Consider the following 20,799-nt stretch of genomic DNA (forward strand, 5'->3'; position numbering starts at 1 on the left):
CTCTGCGAAAAAACTATACAAGCTCAAACAATGAATAAAATGCAAAACACTTCTATTCAGCAATAATGTAGGATTATAAATAATAAATCTATGCACCAGACGTAGAACGCCGAAGGGGAAAAAAGGAAATAAAGAACTTATCCTTTCTGATGTGCGTTCTTATACTTCCCAGAAAAGTAAAAAGTTATCCTGTTCTGGTTTAATTTTGTTGAACCGTAAACTTCGTCTCAAATTGTTTATTGAAAAAATTTGACTTTATGTGCAAATAGTAATGGAGACTTTTTCTTTTTGTTTTATGTTGCGAAAAGACCCACTGACACTCATTTCTAATCAGATAGAACTAATCTCATCGTAAGCTTTAATGACCGCCTTATATAAACAACTGAGTGTATTTAGTACTCACATATTTAGTACAAAAGCTTTTCATGGAACATCATACTAAAACTCTATGATTTTATGAAGCTTACTGTATGGAATTCTCTAGGCTTCCTCTTTTCTTCGTAATTACCGACGTACGAATTGTGCGCGGTGTCCTTTTTCAACCATCCATGTAAACCTGTAAATGATCAAAGATAGACTTGAGTCCCTAATTTAGTAGAGGACGACAAATATAAGTTATAACAAAAAGCAGGCACATAACAGGACGACAAATACTCTTATAGTTTTACTGAATATAGTTTGTATCAAGGTGCTGAAAGTATTGCAACGGAGATTTCCTCATCGACGAATATAAACCTAGAACTGAGCAACAATGGATGCCGTAATACTGAATATCTTAGGAGACATCCCTTTGGTGACAAGATTGTGGACAATAGGCTGTCTTGTACTATCAGGTCTCATAGGTCTCCGGATCGTAGATCCAAGAAAGGTGGTATACAGCTATGACTTAGTGTTCAGAAAGGGACAATATGGCAGACTAATTTATTCGATATTTGATTATGGTGGTTTTGATTGGATATCGATGCTAAACATTTTTATTAGTGCCAATCACTTATCAACATTGGAGAACTCATTCAATTTGAGAAGGAAGTTTTGTTGGATAATATTTTTACTTTTGGTAATATTGGTCAAGATGACCAGTATTGAACCACCTGTAACATCACTCGGTGCTTTACTACATGAGAATCTCGTATACTATGAGCTTAAAAAGAACGGAAACCAAATGAATATACGCCTCTTCGGTGCCGTTGACATTTCACCATCCATATTCCCCATTTATATGAATGCAGTGATGTTTTTTGTATATAAGCGGCATTGGTTAGAAATAGCCATGAATTTCCTGCCAGGTCACATCATTTACTACATGGATGATATAATAGGGAAAATTTATGGCATCGATTTGTGTAAGTCGCCTTACGACTGGTTCCATAACCCTGAAACACCCTAAAGGAGATGCAGTTTGTATGTAACAAAAAGTGAACTTTCGATACTCGAGCATAAATAAGTACATAAAATAGACAAAGAATAAATGAATCGTTGATTAGAATGAATTAAAGAAGAGGGCGAAAAACAACGCAGTTGAATCTGGTCTTCGGAAAACCTCAAATAATAAAAAAACCATGTAAAATGTATAAATGCAAAATAAATAAGTCGCCGACAGAACGTCGACAGTTTCTTCCCAATAAATATGTATTTTCAAAGAAAACAACAGCTCTAAAATCTAGTGTATGACCGTTGAGAACAAAAATCGTTTTTGTCGCAATGAGCTTCTTTGGACGCCATTCGAGCAGGTAGGAGAAAAGGTGTTGTCAACCCTAGAGTGATGTAAGCAACATAAAACACCGTCGTTAGTTTTTTGTTAGATACACCGGCTTTGTACGACTTGGAAAGCTGTGATAACCCTTTGATTGCGAGCATTGTTCGTCCTAGGTATTTTCTATCCACTGTTGAGAATTTTTGGCCTTTTGTCGTCAGAAGGAATGTAAAAAATAATATAAAGTAAAGGAAGGAGATGGAGGTGCGCAAAGCCTAATATCTTTCTAGCAATAGCCTCTTATATATCCCACTTATGTAAATGTCAAGATCAGGGAAAATTTACTGTTGCTATGGTAATTAAGCTTATTTTTAAAAACAATGGCATTCCCGACCTATTGTCTTCCTTGCAGCGGCAAAGAAATCACCGGAGGCTTGCAAAAACTACCTCTCTTGGTAAAACGGCCGACACTCTATTGTGATAGGCCGATGCGACACAAGAACTTGAAGGTGCCTTTGCTACTACCATTTTCGCAACAGCAAATAATGCGACGAACCATGCTCAGTTTTGTAGCTTCCCCTTTTTCGCCTTTTGTTTACGCTTTGCTCAAAGATGAGGAGAAGGTGACAGCAAGGCTCATCTCACTGATTACGAGGAGAACAAAAAGACCAAAATAAGTAGATGTTAACCATATATTTTGTATTGACAACAATGGCGGAAAAGCACAACAAAGCATACATAATGAGAAGTGCAGAGGTAGAGAGGTAGAAAGGGAGCGGGGAGGGGTAAACAGCTTTTAAAGTGGCGTGAATATCACAAAATCACCTATTACCATCAAATGTCTGCGAGAATATCGCAGCCGCCTCTCGCTGCTCCATAGAAGCTCCTTGTATAATTTTTTAATACAAACCAAAGCTTGCTCTGCCTACCACTGAATCTTCAAATTATTTACTCATAATACACTATATGATCTTTCGCGTCCTTTTCGAGCTCGAGAAAAATTTTCTTCTTGGAACTCATTTACCTAGAAGGGAAATTTCCACATAAGGAAAATAAATGCAATTCATTTAATCGTTTTCTTTCTTTTTTTTCGAGACACTGAAGAACAACCAAAGGGCTTAAGCGAGAAGCAATTGTATAGAAACCTGTAGACTGTATCTTCACTAATAAACTACGTTAAGGAGGGCTACTACAGTTAGTGATTTTATTTTCTTGAATTTTTCCAGAAGAACTCAACATTAGGTAGTAGATAAGAAATATGAGTGCGGCGCTTCCATCAATTCAGCTTCCCATAGACTATAGCAACCTATTTAATGAAATCACTGATTTCTTGGTGACTTTCAAACAAGATACATTGTCTGGTCAAGCATCACGAAATGAGGATGAAGACGAAGACATGGATGCTGAGAATATAGAACAAGACCTATTGGAAAAGGGTCCCAAATATATGGCAATACTACAGAAAGTCGCCAATAGGGAATTGAATTCTGTGGTTATAGATTTGAATGATATTTTACAGTATCAGAACGAAAAGTTTCTTCAGGGGACGCAGGCGGACGATCTTGTTTCCGCCATTCAGCAAAACGCAAATCATTTCACTGAGTTATTCTGTCGTGCCATAGATAACAATATACCGCTGCCAACAAAGGAAATTGATTACAAGGATGATGTTCTTGATGTTATTTTAAATCAAAGAAGACTAAGGAACGAGAGAATGCTCTCAGATAGAACCAATGAGATCAGAAACGAGAATCTTATGGACACCACTTCCGATCCACCCTCCTCCATGAACGATGCTTTGAGGGAAGTTGTCGAAGATGAAACTGAACTGTTTCCTCCTAATTTGACTAGACGCTATTTCCTTTATTTCAAACCTTTATCTCAAAATTATGCTCGTCGTTACAGAAAGAAAGCAGTCAGTTCCAGACCGTTATCTGTAAGACAGATCAAAGGTGACTTTCTGGGCCAACTTATTACTGTCAGAGGTATTATCACCAGAGTTTCTGATGTCAAACCAGCTGTTGAAGTTATCGCTTATACATGCGACCAATGTGGATATGAAGTATTCCAAGAAGTGAATTCTCGCACTTTCACTCCATTGTCCGAATGTACTTCCGAAGAATGTTCCCAGAATCAAACAAAAGGTCAGTTGTTCATGAGCACAAGAGCTTCCAAATTTAGTGCCTTTCAGGAATGCAGGATTCAAGAATTATCACAGCAGGTGCCAGTAGGTCACATTCCTAGGTCGTTAAATATCCACGTAAACGGGACGTTGGTAAGATCATCATCACCTGGTGATATCGTCGATGTCACTGGTATCTTTTTGCCAGCCCCCTACACCGGTTTCAAGGCTTTGAAAGCTGGCTTATTGACGGAAACTTACTTGGAGGCTCAGTTTGTTCGTCAACACAAGAAGAAATTTGCGTCTTTCAGCCTGACTTCTGATGTGGAGGAAAGAGTTATGGAACTAATCGCTTCCGGCGATGTCTACAATAGACTAGCAAAATCTATTGCTCCGGAAATTTATGGCAACTTGGACGTTAAGAAGGCGCTGCTGTTGCTACTGGTCGGCGGTGTAGACAAAAGAGTGGGTGACGGTATGAAAATTAGAGGTGATATTAATGTATGTTTGATGGGTGATCCTGGTGTTGCTAAATCCCAATTGCTGAAAGCCATTTGTAAGATATCACCACGTGGTGTCTATACCACCGGTAAAGGTTCATCAGGGGTTGGTCTAACTGCTGCGGTCATGAAAGATCCCGTCACAGATGAAATGATTTTGGAAGGCGGTGCCTTAGTACTTGCTGATAACGGCATTTGTTGTATTGATGAATTTGACAAGATGGACGAAAGTGACAGGACTGCAATCCATGAAGTTATGGAACAACAAACCATTTCGATATCCAAAGCCGGTATCAACACCACTTTGAACGCCAGAACTTCGATCCTAGCAGCGGCAAACCCATTATACGGTAGATACAATCCTAGATTATCCCCCTTAGATAATATCAACCTGCCAGCCGCGTTACTATCTAGATTTGATATTCTCTTCTTGATGTTAGATATACCAAGTAGGGACGATGACGAGAAATTAGCTGAGCACGTAACATATGTGCATATGCATAATAAACAACCGGATTTGGACTTCACTCCAGTAGAACCCTCTAGGATGAGAGAGTACATTGCCTATGCTAAGACCAAGAGACCAGTCATGAGCGAGCACGTAAACGATTATGTGGTCCAAGCTTACATCAGATTAAGACAAGACTCCAAGAGAGAGATGGATTCTAAGTTTTCCTTCGGTCAGGCCACTCCTAGAACTTTGCTTGGCATTATAAGATTATCTCAGGCGCTAGCAAAGTTAAGATTGGCTGATACGGTGGACATAGACGATGTGGAAGAAGCCCTGAGATTGGTCAGGGTCTCAAAAGAATCGTTGTATCAAGAGACCAATAAATCGAAAGAAGATGAAAGCCCCACAACAAAAATTTTCACAATCATCAAAAAAATGCTGCAAGAGACTGGTAAAAACACGCTATCATACGAAAATATTGTGAAAACCATAAGATTGAGAGGATTTACTATGCTGCAATTAAGCAACTGTATTCAAGAATATTCTTACTTAAATGTCTGGCATTTAATCAATGAAGGTAACACTTTGAAATTCGTAGATGACGGCACCATGGATGCTGATCATGAAGATTCAAAAACGGGTACGCCAAACCTCGCGCCACAAACCGCCGCTACCGCCGACTCAAGCGCGCAAGATTCTGATATCGATTTGCAGGATGCTTGAAAATTCCGAAAAAGGACAAAAATAACAGAGACCCTTCATTCATTCCTCCTTCTTACTTTCTCTTCCAATATACCTGCACATTTGAATTCATCTTTTGTCCCTTTCTTTCAAAGCTTAGTTTTCAACATACGTATTCTGTATTATTATAATTTTTACCAATATTATTCATTGTCTTTGCCCGGACTTGCCCCACATATTTCGGACTTTAGCACCAAGACGGATCACATGCCCGTTTACCACGGGCCCAGGTCTTTTTTTTTTTTGCGGAGAAAGAAAAATTATCTCCAGGTGGATAAGCCCAGCTAAAGGTACTTAGATATGCCCGTGGAAAGCCGTGCTACAGGGCACTGTCAGCCCCTGAGCAATAACTAAGAGCACACCGTGCAGAATTCTTCCTGAAAATGAAAGGATGGGTTCTCAGAGCAGACCGTAGCGTTTGGTAATAATCCGAATTAGGAGTACCTTTCGGCACCTACTCTGTTATCGCCAAGAAGACTATCAGGGGACCCGCAGGCAGTAAAATTTTTTCTCATCCATTAACCTGTGAAGGCAACCTTTATCGATCCTATGTCCCTCTGCCATCTAAAAAATATATATAGAAGTAGTGTCAAATCTTGACTGTGATACAACGGTTGAACATGGGGTTGTTTAGTACCGTGGTGCTTTTCTGTTTGGTTTACATACAGGACCAACAAGTTAAATTTGAAAGGTTTTTTCATTCTTGAAGATCCGGGCGGTAGTATACTTAGGTGAAGAATATTTGCGGGGAGGAACTATAAAGACACTCGAAGCAAGACGGGGCAAAAAAAAAGTCGCTAAACAAAATCTCTAAACAAGTCGAGAATACGGATGACAAGTGCTACTTCAAGACTCCAAAACGTCAATATCGTGTCTAACAACTATTCTCGTTACGGTACCTCCGTTTACGATAAGCTGTACCCTAATAACAGCGGTAGTTGCCATAATGGTGGCAAAAATCCCACTCCAGGTGGTAAATTGTCATCGATCCCACAAAAATCTAGAAGCAAGAAGCGCTATGGTTCAAATTACTCCAGACCAATGAGTCAATCGCCTATATCAACGTTCAAATCTCCGCTCACAAATCAAAATCAAGCTAGCGCTCCCGATGACTCAACTTCTTTAGGTCAGGGACGTAGTGATGACGTTACCTCTCTAGATAACGAAACTATTGTAACAATGAACTCAAGGAAATCAAGAATCAAGAAAAAGTATAAGTCTTTGATCTCCACCTCTTCAAAAAAATTTATGAATAAACTGTACGATCATAGTGCTTCATCCGACTCATTTTCTATTTTTTCTTTGAAGACCTCCCATTCTGGTAAACATGAAAATTCTAGATTTGAAAAGTTAAGAAAGAGAAAATACCACGTCTGGGGTAAGTTTGCCGATATCAACGATTTGCCAGTTGAAATAATTGTCAAAATACTTTCCGAGTTTGATTTGGGCCGTGATCAAAAGACACTGGTGAGAAGTCTATATGTTTCAAAAAAGTTCTACAAGGCAACAAAAATTGTTCTTTATAGGCAACCTTATTTCACTTCTACTTACAGAGTGGCGCAGTTTGTCACTTCGTTGAGATTAAATCCAGATAACGGGGCATACGTAAAAATATTGGACTTATCACATCTGAAACCGGGAATTATCGGTCAAGATTCAAAAGATTGTCAAGACTTGGACGATGAAGGCCATCCAAGGCGTCACAGACGCCGTCGCCATGGATCTACCAACACAAGCTTGAGCCTACTTCCGGTTACCCCGACATCTACCATTTCTAATGAGAATGATGCTAACAGCGGAGTACTCAAAGACGATGCTTCAAATACTGGTGAATTTGAAGACCTAGCATTAGCTGGTTGGAGGGATTGGAGATATAGAAATGAGCCGCTTTATAGCTCTCCTCTGTTAAACAGCTTTAAATTGAAAAAAGTCGTTTCTCGTTCTTCTTCCATTACCTCTACATCTTCTGGCAATTCTTCTAGTGCCTACTCCACGAGAAGGCAACGCTCGAATAGTTCCGTCGCTTCCATAACAACCAGTATCATGTCGTCAATCTATAACACTTCTCATGTTTCATTATCTTCAACAACCTCTAGTACCAGTAATGGCAACATGTCTTCCGGTAGTAACCTGACAAGAGTCTCTACTGCTAGTTCATTGAAAAAGGCCTCTGCAAAATCTGCCAGGACATCTCCTCAGAAACAAAAACCAATGCCCGATGCATCGTCATCCTCCTGGTTTAGAATGAAACTTAATTCAAGAAACAGGAAGGCAAGAGTGGCCAATACAAATGGGTTGAACAGCTCAAAGGCCCATCCGGATGATGATTCCAAAAATGCAAAGAAGAACTCGGAGCATCCATCCAACTATCGTCCTTCAAAATTAAAATTTAGCATTGAACAACCATTTAGCACCCACCATCCATATGCCAACAAATTCCTTCTAAAATACGCTCCTTACAAAGATTTACCTCTAGGTTACATCTTACATATGCTGAACTCATGTCCTAACCTTGTAGAATTGAACCTTTCCAACCTAGTTATTTGTAGCGATTTCAAACTAATCAACCAAAGGACCGAAAGAAGAAGAATGACATCCTCATTATTGCCTGCCGTCCAGGAGTCAAGTATTTCTGCAGGACCTGAACGAGATCTAGAAGTCGTCTATATGACCGATTCCGGCAAAGGGTACGAGTACTACGAGAGTCTAAACAAGAAACACTCACGTTCTTCAAGCTTAGGTAACAATCCGTCTAGTTGGATCGGTGGTCAGTCGAACTGGATAGATTATCCACCTCCAATCGACGCACAAACTAAAACCAGAGAGGAACACAGGCGTAACAATACTTTGAACCAGAACAAAAATGTTGTATTGAAGAAATTGAACCCTTTCGAAATTTTTAAAATGATTTCTAATAGAAATGAGGAGAAAGGTGGATACAGCGCTTTAACCAAGGTGAAAATGAACGATATTGTTTGGTGCAGACAGTACATGGTGAAGTATTTTGTGATGAGAACGTTTCGCCAGCACTTGAGTTACAAATCCATGGACAATAACTCTTATGAACGTCTCATATTCAGTTTCCGGGACTCAGGCTTGGATAGAAACTTTTCCTGGGCTTGTAATGCCCGTTTGCATGAATTCGTTGCATTGATGGTTATGGATCAGCTCTCAAAATCAGACGATTTAGGGTTAGAAGAGCTCTTCAATATCAAGTCTGAAAAGTTGTATATAAAAAGTTATTGTTCTCGTGACACCGATATTCTCGAAATATCAAATTTGTTCGATATCAAATATGGCGTTGGATCTGAGTCTGATACTAACTCTGATTTAAGTCCAGAAGCAGAATTCTTACAATTTAGGTTGACCATATTAAAAACAGGAAGGCCAACTTCATTTTGGCTTAGAAAAGTATCAAAGAATTATGTCTCATTGGTTGTTAAATTATGTGTAAACGAAAATGTCGATATGAACAAAGTCAAAGTGGGGAAGCCAACTTTGAAAATAGACAGTATTACACGTGATTTGCTTAGTAGATTGAAGGAGTTGAGGAGAGTCGATCTGAGGAGAAATGTGGGAGAAAATAACTACTATGCCGAAAGTATAATGTAATACCCGCTTTCCTGAACAACTCATATTTTGTGTTTTTTTACCACTTATTTTTTGATGTTTATTTCCCCCCTTTTTGCATAAACTTTCTACTTTGCATGGCTTTATTTATTTATATTTAATATTTTGTTATTAGCCTCTTTTGGCATACATAGACACCATATTCGATTTCGCTCCTAAGCTGAAGAATAAGAAATTTAACACAAAAGTTGAGTAATCTAGTCCTTTCTTGTTTTCCTTTTGGTTTTCATCAAGTCATGTAGAATGGTAAACGTCAAATTCAGCTAGGCGATTATTACTGGAATTAACAGAATCTCTATGAATTCACATTATCAATTACTTCTTGCTGAAAATTCTCGCAAACTAATTCTGGACGATCAAAGCACAAATTATGCGAACAATCAGGTAATATGATCACTTTACGAAGACAATCCTTATCGATGGCTTCTTTATAATATTCTAAATTTTTGATTGGAGCTATAGGGTCTTTTTCTGCACCAAATATTACTATGTTCTGTTTCATACCCGTGTGCGCCAATTTTTCATTGAATTTGACCCAATCAACATTTTGCCATCCGAGCAAATAACCTATGATAGTTTTACTTTTATTGTTTATGTTATTTTTAAATTGCCAAAACTTTCTATATTTCAACGTGACATCATCATTTTCTTGGTAAAAATACTGCTTAATGCCGGAGCTTTGCAAACCTTTTACCTGATCAAATTTGTTCCTATAAATGTCAAGTAACCATGGCATCTTGAAGACACCATAAAGTACCCATTGATAAATGCGTTTATCTTTTGAAAGCTGCTCGATATGAGCTTTTGGAGGAGTCAATAAAACTAGTGTCTTCACCACTTTTGCATCAACCAGGTGCTGTTCGTAAAGATGACATGCCAGAAAACAACCCATAGAATGACCTACAAGGACTAATTTGTGGCCATTAAAAAAATTTAAATTGTCATCCTTGGATAATACAGCAGGCCGTCCCTTTAGCACATCACATAGAAGGATGAAAATAAGCTCTACCACTTTCAGCATGGGGTAATCGCTCCATTCCGAACTATCACCAAACCCAGGCAAATCTAATGCCAAAAAGGCCTTCCGATCAGAGTCAACTAGCTTGAGCAAAGGTTCGAATTGTTCTAAGTTGCCCGCCAACCCAGGCACGAAGACAAAAACAGTATCACTTCGTATCCCCTTATCATTTAAGTTGTGGCATGTTCTTATTCTTGATTTTCGATCCGGTAGTTGTACTTTAAAGAACTCTTCATGATCAGCAATAAACCTCAACTTGAAATCCAAATTTATCCCTGGCTTGCGAATGTAAGTTACTAAATCAGCTGCACTTTCGGCGCCTTGAACAATCTCACACAGCGTCCTTCCAGAAAGAGGTTCACAAGTCCAACTCTCGCTTGCTTCCGAGCTTTTCTGGACATACATTATTGAAGGATAAAGTTTCCGTTCGCTGACTGTGTTTCAACGTTAAGTTGCAGTACAACTGCTGCTGTGCCATTCTGATAGATCATGATAATACGCTTCATACTTCGCGGTCAACAGATGACGCGTCTTGTTGAAACTTTTCAAAGAAAATAATGCAAATGATGACCAGGTTTTGCACGAAGCAAGCTTTACATGAGGTAGGTTCTGCTCTCGTCTGAAAACAGCAGCATCATCAATATCTAGCGTGCCACTATGTCTGCGCATCACAAGAAAAAGCTTATGCCCAAATCGGCATTGCTGATTAGAAAATACCAGAAAGGCATTAGAGCATCCTTCATCGGGCTCATCTTGGTGTTGTCCGTTCTATTTTTAATGAGTGGCTCAAAGTCCTCAGAGATGACAGTGACTCAGAGTCCTAGTACCAGTCAAGTAACTAGTAAAGGTTACTTGATGCCGTTTACTGATAAGTCACAGGGCGTAATCCACCCTCTGGATGATGGCAAGAAAGAAAAGGGTGTTATGGTCACATTGGCCAGAAATTCTGACTTATGGAACTTGGTTAAATCCATTAGACACGTTGAAGATAGATTCAATAACCGATACCATTACGATTGGGTGTTTCTGAATGACGAACCCTTCAGTGACGAGTTTAAACGCGTTACCAGTGCATTAGTTTCTGGTAAAGCGAAGTACGGGATAATTCAGAAGGACCATTGGTCTATTCCATCTTGGATCGATACTAATAAATTCGACGATAAAAGACGTGAAATGGGCAAATTGGCTATTCCATACGGTGATTCCGTGCCTTACCGCCATATGTGCCGTTTCCAGTCAGGGTTCATATGGAGACACCATCTACTAAACGAGTATGAGTGGTTTTGGAGAGTGGATACCGATATCACTCTATTCTGTGATATTCAGTATGACATATTCAAGTTTATGAAATTAAATAAAAAAAAATATGGGTTTATTCTTTCTGTAAGTGAATATGAGCAAACAATTCCAACATTGTGGGAAACAACAAAAAAATTCGTCAAGAAGAATCCTAAGTTCTTAAACAAGAATAATCTCATGAAGTTCATCTCTAATGATGACGGTGAGACATACAATATGTGTCATTTCTGGACAAACTTCGAGATTGGCTCTTTAGACTTCTTCAGATCTGAAGCGTACAGGGAATACTTTGATTACTTGGATGAATCCGGTGGATTTTTTTACGAAAGATGGGGGGATGCGCCAGTGCATTCCATTGCTGCCTCTTTGTTTTTGAACAAATCTGAAATTCATTTCTTTGACGGTCTTGGATTCCATCATCCAGATTTCACCTCTTGCCCCATCGAACAGGATATCAGGTTACAAAACAAGTGTACCTGCGAGCCAAGCAAGGACGTTACCTGGGAGTCTAGCTACTTCTGTACTAGAAAGTACTTTTCGGCGGAAAACTACAAACTTCCACCTGGAATTGGAAAGTGAATCATATATTGAACCTGGCCCATCAAAACAGGCGTGAGGTACATCAAAATATATTTATATACACATTTATTTCAATGTAACAATCACTTCTATTTAGCACCTTCTTGAGTTCAAAAACGGGTGCGGCACGGCCGGAAATTGACGAAAAGAAAGCAAAATTGCATCTTAAACAGTCTACAAAAACACAAATTCGATGCTACAGAGAAACAGATAACCTTCTGAACTTTCTATTCTCTAAAGAAGAAGTAGAGAAACTAGAATAAAATAATATTTCTGGCTTATCATGACGTTTGAGGATTATTTTTCTTTCCAGATATTTTTCATTTTCTTGAGGGAATCCCTGGAAATTGTTGTCATCGTTTCGATTTTATTGACGATTGTCAAACAAGGTCTTTCTGTTGAAGAGGACAATCCGGTTGATGAAAACTCTTCTACAGACCTTCCAACTCCTAATACAAATGCGAATGCAGACTCGACTACTGCTTTCTTACAAGCTGGGCCTTCAGATGTTAATGCTATGGGAACGCCCTCTACGACTGATAATAAACTGAGACCACTGAATGTGGAAGAAGAAGAAGAAATTTACGAGTACTCTAACGAGCTTAGAGATCAGGATCGCGAGCCTGATGAACATACTGCTGATAATGTTAAACTGTACCAAAAATTAAAGATACAAATTCTTGCGGGCGGCGCATTTGGTTTATTATTGTGTATGCTAATCGGAGGTGCATTTGTAAGTATCTTTTACCATATCGGTACTGATTTATGGACCTTGAGCGAACACTATTATGAAGGCGTGTTAAGTCTTGTTGCATCTGTCATCATTTCTGTAATGGGGTTGTTTTTCTTAAGAATGGGGAAATTGAGGGAGAAATTTAGAGTGAAGCTAGCGTCTATTATTTATTCAAAGGACAACAACTTGTTAGGTAACAAGGCTAGAAAAGGTGTAAAATTCAGTGAAAAGTACTCATTCTTTATATTGCCTTTCATTACGACTTTGAGGGAAGGCTTGGAAGCTGTTGTTTTTATTGGGGGTATCGGTATCGATCAACCACTATCATCGATCCCTCTCTCTATGATTCTTGCTACAGCAATTAGTACGGTGTTTGGTGTTTTTTTCTTCAGATACTCTAGTTCTCTATCACTCAAGATATGTCTTGTAGTCGCCACCTGCTTCCTTTACTTGATTGCAGCTGGTTTGTTTTCTAAGGGCGTCTGGCAACTCGAATTACAAGACTACGTTAACAAATGTAACGGTCAAGACATGAGTGAAGTAGGTAATGGTCCCGGTTCGTACGATATTTCACGTTCTGTTTGGCATGTGAATTGTTGCAATGGTGAAAAAGATGGAGGTTGGATGATTTTCACTGCCATTTTTGGCTGGACCAATAGTGCTACTGTTGGTTCCGTAATCAGCTACAATGCCTACTGGTTAGTGTTAATATGTGCCTTGAAGCTATTGATGATAGAGGAAGAATACGGCTACGTTCCATATATTCCTATCAGCTGGCAAAAGAAACGCATTATGAAAAGATTGAACATAGCAAAGGCCTCACTAGATCTTAAACACCATACCTCAGAACTCAACTCTAGCTCCTCAGAACCGGGAAGCCAAAGGCTGTCCAAGGATAGTTCGGTGCCCTTAATAATTGATAGTGGAGTCTCAGCTAGCTGAAAACAAACGCGCTTGCATAGTAATTTCAAATTGCTGTTGTTTATACAATTTTTTTTTTCAGATAAATACTATGTACATATTCGTCACTAGAAAAATAGCTATGAAAATACATAAGCTATAAAGGAATAAGGGTTTGATTTCGCATAATAACAGATAACAGTTTATGCAATAGTTTCTATAACGGCTACTATGTCACCAGAATCAACCATATCACCATTTCCGTGGCAAATCTTTATGATTTTTCCCGATTTGGGAGCAGAAATAATCATTTCTGCCTTCATGGCCTCAATAATAAGAAGCCCTTGGCCTGCTTCAATAACGTCTCCGACAGATGCTATAGACTTCCAGAAACGTCCAGAATACTCAGAATATACGATTTCTGCACCTTCAGGGAAATCATCTTCTTCATCTTGCTTTACCGTAGTAGCCTCTTTCAGGTCAGAGTTCGCGTTTTTTATCAATTTGGCGAATTCTTCAGCTCTTTCACCAAGTTGGCCTTCTTGAAATTCTGTGATAGAGTCTTTGTTCGCGTCGACCCACTTCATGTACTCTTGATGATCAAAAATGCCCTTCTCGATGTTGACTTCAAAGACACCATTATCACAATCGTCAGTCATTTTATTTAGATCCTCTTCAGAGACAGGGTAAAATTCAACTTGATCAAATGGATTCATCAACCATGGAACCTCAGAAGAAGCAGCTAGGCATAATTTGTCCCAAATTGGAACGGTTCTACCAACTAATTGATACCCACCAGGACTATTGGCAGCATATATGCACATGTACATACCACCGATACCCACTGCACCTCTTTCGGTGTATGTTCTACTTGGGTTATATTTACTTCCCAGGAATCTGTGACGAGGATCCAATGGAACAGCACAAGGCGATCCTAGGAAAACATCACCTAATCCTAAAACTAAGAATCTGGCTGAATACAACATATCATAAACCTCTTTTCTTGAGATACCATTCACATTGGCAATAAAATCAACGTTATTTGGTAACCATGGAGCAGACGAACGAATTGTTTCTTCGTACCTTTGGACACAAGCCAAAGTCTTGGAGTCTTCGAAAGCCATCGGCAATCTGATTATATTAGAAGTAATTTTCCAGTTTTTGTCAAATTGAATTTCAGTCTCATACGCCACCAATATATCAAGTAGATCTTTTTGGGTCACTTTGTAACCATCAAACTCTATCAAAACTGATCTAACACCCTGAGACATTTCAACAATACCGACAGTCTCATTCTTCTTAACAAGGGCAATCAAACATTCAATTCTGTAAGAAATATTAAAGTTCATTTCGTTATCACCATATTCCACCAAAATATAACGGTCACCTGCTTGTCTGTATACAACTCTTGGTGAAAGTTCATTTTTCTTTTCTATTTGTGCAAGGATGGGCGTTTCGAAAGTGGGTAGCGCTGACACAGAGTCCAACCGTTTTAATTTGGAGCCATCCAATGATTCAATTGCAACATCCTGAGATTCCTTTAAGGATCTGGAGCTTTCATAGGATAGTGGTACAAACTGAATGGAATCACCAGGTTTGACCTGTCCAACCTTCCACAACTCTGCTTCTGGAACAACTGCTTGACACACAAAACCACCTAAGGAAGGACCATCGCAAGTAATAATAACCGGTTCATCACCTGTGAAATTAATAGCACCCAACGAATAAACATAATCATGGGTGTTCGAAGGATGCATACCACCTTCACCACCGTTGCTTCTAGCCCATTTAGGTTTAGGTCCAATTAAACGAACACCAAATCTATTAGAGTTGTAGTGAACCTTCCACTTCTCGTTGAAAAAATCTTCGATGGATTCGGGTTTAAACAAATCCGGAGAACCATGTGGACCACATGTCACACCAATTTTCCACTCCTTAGTTTCAGAAATTTGAGGAATTAAAGATTGAGAGATATCTTGTGGAGGGGTGTCAATTAATTTCTTCCCTTCATTACTTGGCAAAAACAGTACGTCTCCAAGTTTCAACACCCTTCCATTATACCCTCCAACATTTCCCAAAGTAAATGTAGAATAAGAGCCCAAGTATTTAGGCACATCGATGCCCCCTCTGATAGCCAAGTACGCTCTGCAACCACTTGTCAACTTGCCAATGGATAAAGTAGAACCCCTCTTGACATCAACTGGTTTATGTTGAGGAATTTCTTGTCCATTTAATGTACATGTAGCAGTACCACCAGTAATAGCAATGACAGTTTCACAATGGAATACGATGGATGGACCAGTCAAGGTCACTTCAATAGCAGGTGTTCTGTAATCATTACCCACAATTCTGTTCGCCAATCTGAATGAATATGCATCCATTGGACCAGAGGGTGGAACACCAATTCTCCAGTACCCAACTCTTCCTGGGTAATCCTGAATACTGGTATGGGCACCAGGCAACGTTACTTCGATTGCGGTGGGTTCATATTGATAAGAATTCAAAATGTTAGTGGAGACCCTTGCTTCACCAAAAAAGTCAGAGGTGATAATAGATTTTAGATAGTCAATGTTAGTGATACATCCATACACTTTCGTCTCTTCCAGGGCTTTGTTCAACTTGAAAATTGCATCGTTACGGTCCTTTCCGTGGACGATAATTTTGGCCAATGTTGGATCATACTCGGGAGATATATTAGTACCTTTTTTAACCCAAGTATCCACTCTTGCCCAATCAGGGAATTCCACATCGACAAGCAAACCTGGAGAAGGTCTAAAATTTTTCAATGGATTCTCAGCATATAAACGTGCTTCCATTGAAACACCATTCACTTCAACCTTTGTAGAATCAAAGTCGGGTGCATCATTAGCGGCAATCCTGACCATCCACTCGACCAAGTCCAGTCCTGTAACCATTTCTGTAATTGGATGCTCAACTTGTAATCTTGTGTTAACCTCTAGGAAGTAAAATTCATCCTTCTTTTCATCGTATATAAATTCAACAGTACCAGCACACTTGTAATTCAATAAAGAGCCCAGGCTTTCGGCTGCCTTTCTTAACGCCAGCCTCGTCTTTTCTGGTAGATTTGGAGCGGGTGTTTCTTCGATGACTTTTTGGTTACGACGTTGTAGAGAACAATCACGTTCACCCAAAGCAATTGCTTTCCCAAAACCATCACCCATAAGTTGAACTTCAACGTGTCTAGCATTTTCAATGAATCGTTCCAAAAATACGCCAGCATCACCGAAGAATGTTTTACCTTGATGTTTCACGGTCTCGAAAATATGTTCAATATCCTTTTCGGATTCAACTTTTTGCAGACCAATACCACCACCACCAGCAGTTGACTTCACCATTATTGGATATTCTAATTCTGCTGCAACTTTCTTAGCCTCTTCAACAGAGGTGATAAGTAAAGAACCTGGCACTAAAGGAACACCAGCTTTCTGGGCGATTTGCCTAGCTGAATGTTTTAACCCTAAACCTCTAATAATATCCCCAGAAGGACCTACAAAGGTAATGCCAGCATTGGTACATGCATCAGAAAAATCTGCATTTTCCGACAAGAAACCATACCCAGGAATAATGGCTTGCGCGTTGGTTTGTTTAGCGGCGTTTATAATCTTATCCATATCCAAATAAGTTTGTGCAGCGGTGGTGCCGTGAAGGGGAACAGAAATATCAGCATCAGTAACATGTTGAGAATACTTGTCAGGGTCGGAATAGACTGCAACTGACTTAATACCCATTTTTTTCAATGTCTTGATAATACGAACAGCTATTTCACCTCTGTTAGCAATTAATACTGTATCAAATAACTTCTTCTTTTCGGACTCTTTTTTCTTTAACATTTCATAATAAGCTCTAAATCCACCATATTTCGTGATGTCTACCGTACCTTTAGCTTTGTAACCAGATTCCTCACAAATGAAAGATTTAATCCATTCGCCGGATTCTAACTCTACTGAACCTATTCCTAATGGTTCAGGAACCATAGATATAAAAGTACCAAACTGGTCTTTAGGAACGCTGTAAACTTCTAACTCGACTTGGAACCCATCACCCTCTTGAACTCTTCTCAACCCCGGTTTTAAAACAGGGCCATTTTTAGGCAGAGCAAAAAGCTGATAAGATTTTGACGTTTTAGTTGTGCATAAATATGTTGCATTGACCTTTTCCAATTGCCAGTGCAAAGGAAGATCCTTCAGGTGAGCACCAACAACGGCTAGTTTAATGGAAGTGGATGGGTCGTAGTTTGGACCGGTTAATTGGTCGTTTACTGGTTTTACTGAAGGACTTGTAAAAATGCCGTAACTCCTGGACCCGTTGGGGAATGCCTTTTGGAAATAACGGTTAGACAACTCTAACAGGGCGTAATCTGTGAATTTCTTACCGATCAAGGTAATACCGTTTGGCAAGCCATCGTCCCTAAATCCTCCAGGGACAGCAAGTGCAGCTAGATCTGCCAAGTTGACAAAATTGGTCCATGTGCCTTGTCTTGAATTGACTAAGACCGGCTCATCCGCAACTTGTTGCATAGTTGGATTTAAAGGACATGTGGGTACACACAAGACGTCGACAGATTTGAGAAGTTCTTGCACTTTTTGCAAAATGCCTTGTCTTTTGTATTCATAACTGAAGCAATCTACCGCACTGTATTTCTTTGCCCCTTCTATAATTGAAATAACAGTAGGGTCCAAAGACTCCTTTGGAGGTTTGCCCTCCAAAAAAGACTGAATAGCTTGATAACGCTCGGCCACCCAAGTACCTTCGTATAAGCAACGAGCCAACTCTAAAAGAGGTTCAAAATCAATTTCTATAACGTTAGCGCCCGTTTTGGATAAGTTTTCAATAGCATTGGTAAACAGCACAGGGTTCTTGGTTTCTCCATACCATGGAATATTTTTTGGAATAGCGATGGTTGCATTCTTTGGAAATTTTTTTAAAGGATTGGAAACATATGGTCTTGAATATTCGTCATTCTCAGGATCTGGTTGGCACATGATGCCGAAGCAGCGTTCTGCATCACTTAAGTTCAATGCAAAGATGGAAACGCAGTCCAAAGATTTACAAGCAGGGACCACACCTTGACAGGAAAAGACGCCTTTCGTCGGTTTTAGACCAATCAAGTTGTTCAAGGCGGCTGGAACTCTGCCAGAACCAGCTGTATCCGTACCTAATGCAATTGGTACAATACCTCTAGCAACGACTGATGCCGACCCAGCAGAGGAACCACCAGATACATGTTCGCTACTAAAGGCACAAGGGGTTTTCCCATATGGAGACCGTGTGCCCACTAAGCCCGTAGCAAACTGGTCTAGATTGGTCTTACCCATAATTATCGCACCTGCATCTCTTAGTAATTCGACTACTTTAGAGTCTTTAGATGGCTCATATGCAAAAGATGGGCATGCTGCGGTGGTAGGTAAACCTCTAACATCAATGTTGTCTTTGACAGCGATGGGAACACCGTAAAGAGGCAAAGTTTCTTTATTTTTTCTGCTTTCTAGAATCCGGAATTGGTGCAATAGGTTTTCCTTTGAAGCCAGCGATATCCACGCATTATCGACTGGTGCGACATTTTGAGAGTCTAGTAGCGATTCAAGAAGCTTCAGTGAAGCCTGAGGACTCGAAGACTTGTGGAAGTCAATCCAGTCTTGAACGGACCAACCTGATGATATTTCTGCCACAGTATTAGAGCTTACTGTCATTTTTTCTTTTTGAACGAATTCTTATTGTAATTATAGCAAAGATATTTTTTATCTTTTATATTAATGATTATTGAAGTGCGGAGTAATAGAGCTTTCCACCTTGTATATTAGTATAAGCTTATCACAACCTTGCAGTTGTATGACTCAAGATAAAAGTGCTCAGCTAAGGGAGATATATACCAAGATATAAGTGAGTGTTCTGTCTCAAGCCACATCAGGTCTACTGTTTAAATAGAAACATTTAATTACTCGCATCGTCTAACGAAATCAATCCGAATTAAGAGGCAGGCAAAACCAAAACATTTGCGTCTCTTATCTCAATGATCTGCGCATATTGGTTCCACTATAGAGTGTCAATCAAAGGAATAGCTGCCAAACTATAAACGCACATTTCTCGGCCGGACTAGGAGCAATGCCCAGTTTATCTTATCTGAAGTCTACTTACTGTATTCTTTTATCTTAATTGAAGCTGATTCGTATGTTCTTTATCTTATCTAATAAGATAAATTCCAGAAAAGCGCGCAAAAAGTGGCTAAAACACGGCCAAAGAAGCGTGCCGTTACAGGTGACTAACAAATTGGCGTTTAGTGTTACCATGAAAGATCGACCGATTTCAAAAAGAAATTAATCAGTATAGTTAGTAGCCTTATCTATAGTAAGCCATTGGTTTAATTTGTTCTACACGTTAGAGAAAAAGAAAAGAGTAGGCATAACTTGCCTTTGGGTGAAGAGTGGCAGAATGAAAAAATCTATATTACATATAAAAAAGAGAGCTCGCACTCAGGATCGAACTAAGGACCAACAGATTTGCAATCTGCTGCGCTACCACTGCGCCATACGAGCTTTCGATTATGTAAGGTGAAAAATTAGTGAAAAATATATAGCAGTATGTTTTTAAATCACGCTAACCGCCGTGAAACATACATTGAAACAACCTGAGAGCCAAGACCAACAGATTAGGCAACTGTTGATAATTAGTTATTCAGTAAGTTGTAATAATTAAGAATAGGTCGTTTCTTCTTGTTGATAATTAGTAGTTTAGTAAGTTGTAATAATTAAGAATAGTCGTTCCTTCTTAATCTATATAAGAGAGGTATATAAAACACACGCTGATTGGTTGTATTAAACCAAAAGGTTCAGACATAAATCAGAGTGTTGATGATAAGAATTTAGTGTTAACTCATCTTCTTATATACTAAGTTCTGGACAATTAATAGATCTTTATCTTATTAGTGCAGGAAATTCTATAATTAGAATTTCCTGACTCCATTTAAATTGGTATCACCATAAGAATGTTAGTATTAATTTACTCAACATCATTAGTATCATGTTAAAGAATGTTCGTCATCAACTACAACAATTTATATGAATAAATGTATAGTGGTAATCACTTATTCCAACAATTTTGATACTTTTTTATAA

At 39.1% G+C, this 20,799-nt stretch overlaps 7 protein-coding genes and 1 non-coding gene across 8 annotated transcripts; 5 read left to right on the forward strand and 3 right to left on the reverse strand.

Annotated features, from left to right (window-relative positions):
- Window positions 1–751: 751 nt before the first annotated feature.
- DER1 (derlin) lies at window positions 752–1,387 on the forward strand (the record flags this gene model as incomplete). Its single annotated transcript, XM_056224574.1, has 1 exon — window positions 752–1,387. The coding sequence occupies one exon, from the start codon at window positions 752–754 to the stop codon at window positions 1,385–1,387; it is 636 nt and encodes a 211-aa protein (XP_056080552.1).
- Window positions 1,388–2,951: 1,564 nt separating this feature from the next.
- On the forward strand, window positions 2,952–5,489 carry MCM7 (DNA replication licensing factor MCM7; the record flags this gene model as incomplete). The annotated part of the gene is made up of 1 exon (XM_056224586.1): window positions 2,952–5,489. The coding sequence occupies one exon, from the start codon at window positions 2,952–2,954 to the stop codon at window positions 5,487–5,489; it is 2,538 nt and encodes an 845-aa protein (XP_056080553.1).
- An 849-nt stretch (window positions 5,490–6,338) lies between these two features.
- Window positions 6,339–9,119, forward strand: COS111 (Cos111p; the record flags this gene model as incomplete). Its single annotated transcript, XM_056224597.1, has 1 exon — window positions 6,339–9,119. One exon carries the CDS (start codon window positions 6,339–6,341, stop codon window positions 9,117–9,119), a length of 2,781 nt encoding a protein of 926 aa, XP_056080554.1.
- Window positions 9,120–9,432: 313 nt separating this feature from the next.
- LDH1 (triacylglycerol lipase) lies at window positions 9,433–10,560 on the reverse strand (the record flags this gene model as incomplete). Its single annotated transcript, XM_056224608.1, has 1 exon — window positions 9,433–10,560. The coding sequence occupies one exon, from the start codon at window positions 10,558–10,560 to the stop codon at window positions 9,433–9,435; it is 1,128 nt and encodes a 375-aa protein (XP_056080555.1).
- A 252-nt stretch (window positions 10,561–10,812) lies between these two features.
- KTR3 (mannosyltransferase KTR3) lies at window positions 10,813–12,033 on the forward strand (the record flags this gene model as incomplete). Its single annotated transcript, XM_056224619.1, has 1 exon — window positions 10,813–12,033. One exon carries the CDS (start codon window positions 10,813–10,815, stop codon window positions 12,031–12,033), a length of 1,221 nt encoding a protein of 406 aa, XP_056080556.1.
- A 283-nt stretch (window positions 12,034–12,316) lies between these two features.
- Window positions 12,317–13,708, forward strand: FTH1 (Fth1p; the record flags this gene model as incomplete). Its single annotated transcript, XM_056224630.1, has 1 exon — window positions 12,317–13,708. The coding sequence occupies one exon, from the start codon at window positions 12,317–12,319 to the stop codon at window positions 13,706–13,708; it is 1,392 nt and encodes a 463-aa protein (XP_056080557.1).
- A 161-nt stretch (window positions 13,709–13,869) lies between these two features.
- Window positions 13,870–19,377, reverse strand: DUR12 (bifunctional urea carboxylase/allophanate hydrolase; the record flags this gene model as incomplete). The annotated part of the gene is made up of 1 exon (XM_056224641.1): window positions 13,870–19,377. One exon carries the CDS (start codon window positions 19,375–19,377, stop codon window positions 13,870–13,872), a length of 5,508 nt encoding a protein of 1,835 aa, XP_056080558.1.
- A 771-nt stretch (window positions 19,378–20,148) lies between these two features.
- On the reverse strand, window positions 20,149–20,220 carry Smki_2.trna12C. The gene has a single exon. It is a non-coding gene; the product is annotated as a tRNA-Cys (tRNA).
- Between the last annotated feature and the right edge of the window lie 579 nt (window positions 20,221–20,799).

Source organism: Saccharomyces mikatae (genome assembly GCF_947241705.1).
Source record: "Saccharomyces mikatae IFO 1815 strain IFO1815 genome assembly, chromosome: 2".
Lineage (NCBI taxonomy): Eukaryota > Fungi > Ascomycota > Saccharomycetes > Saccharomycetales > Saccharomycetaceae > Saccharomyces > Saccharomyces mikatae.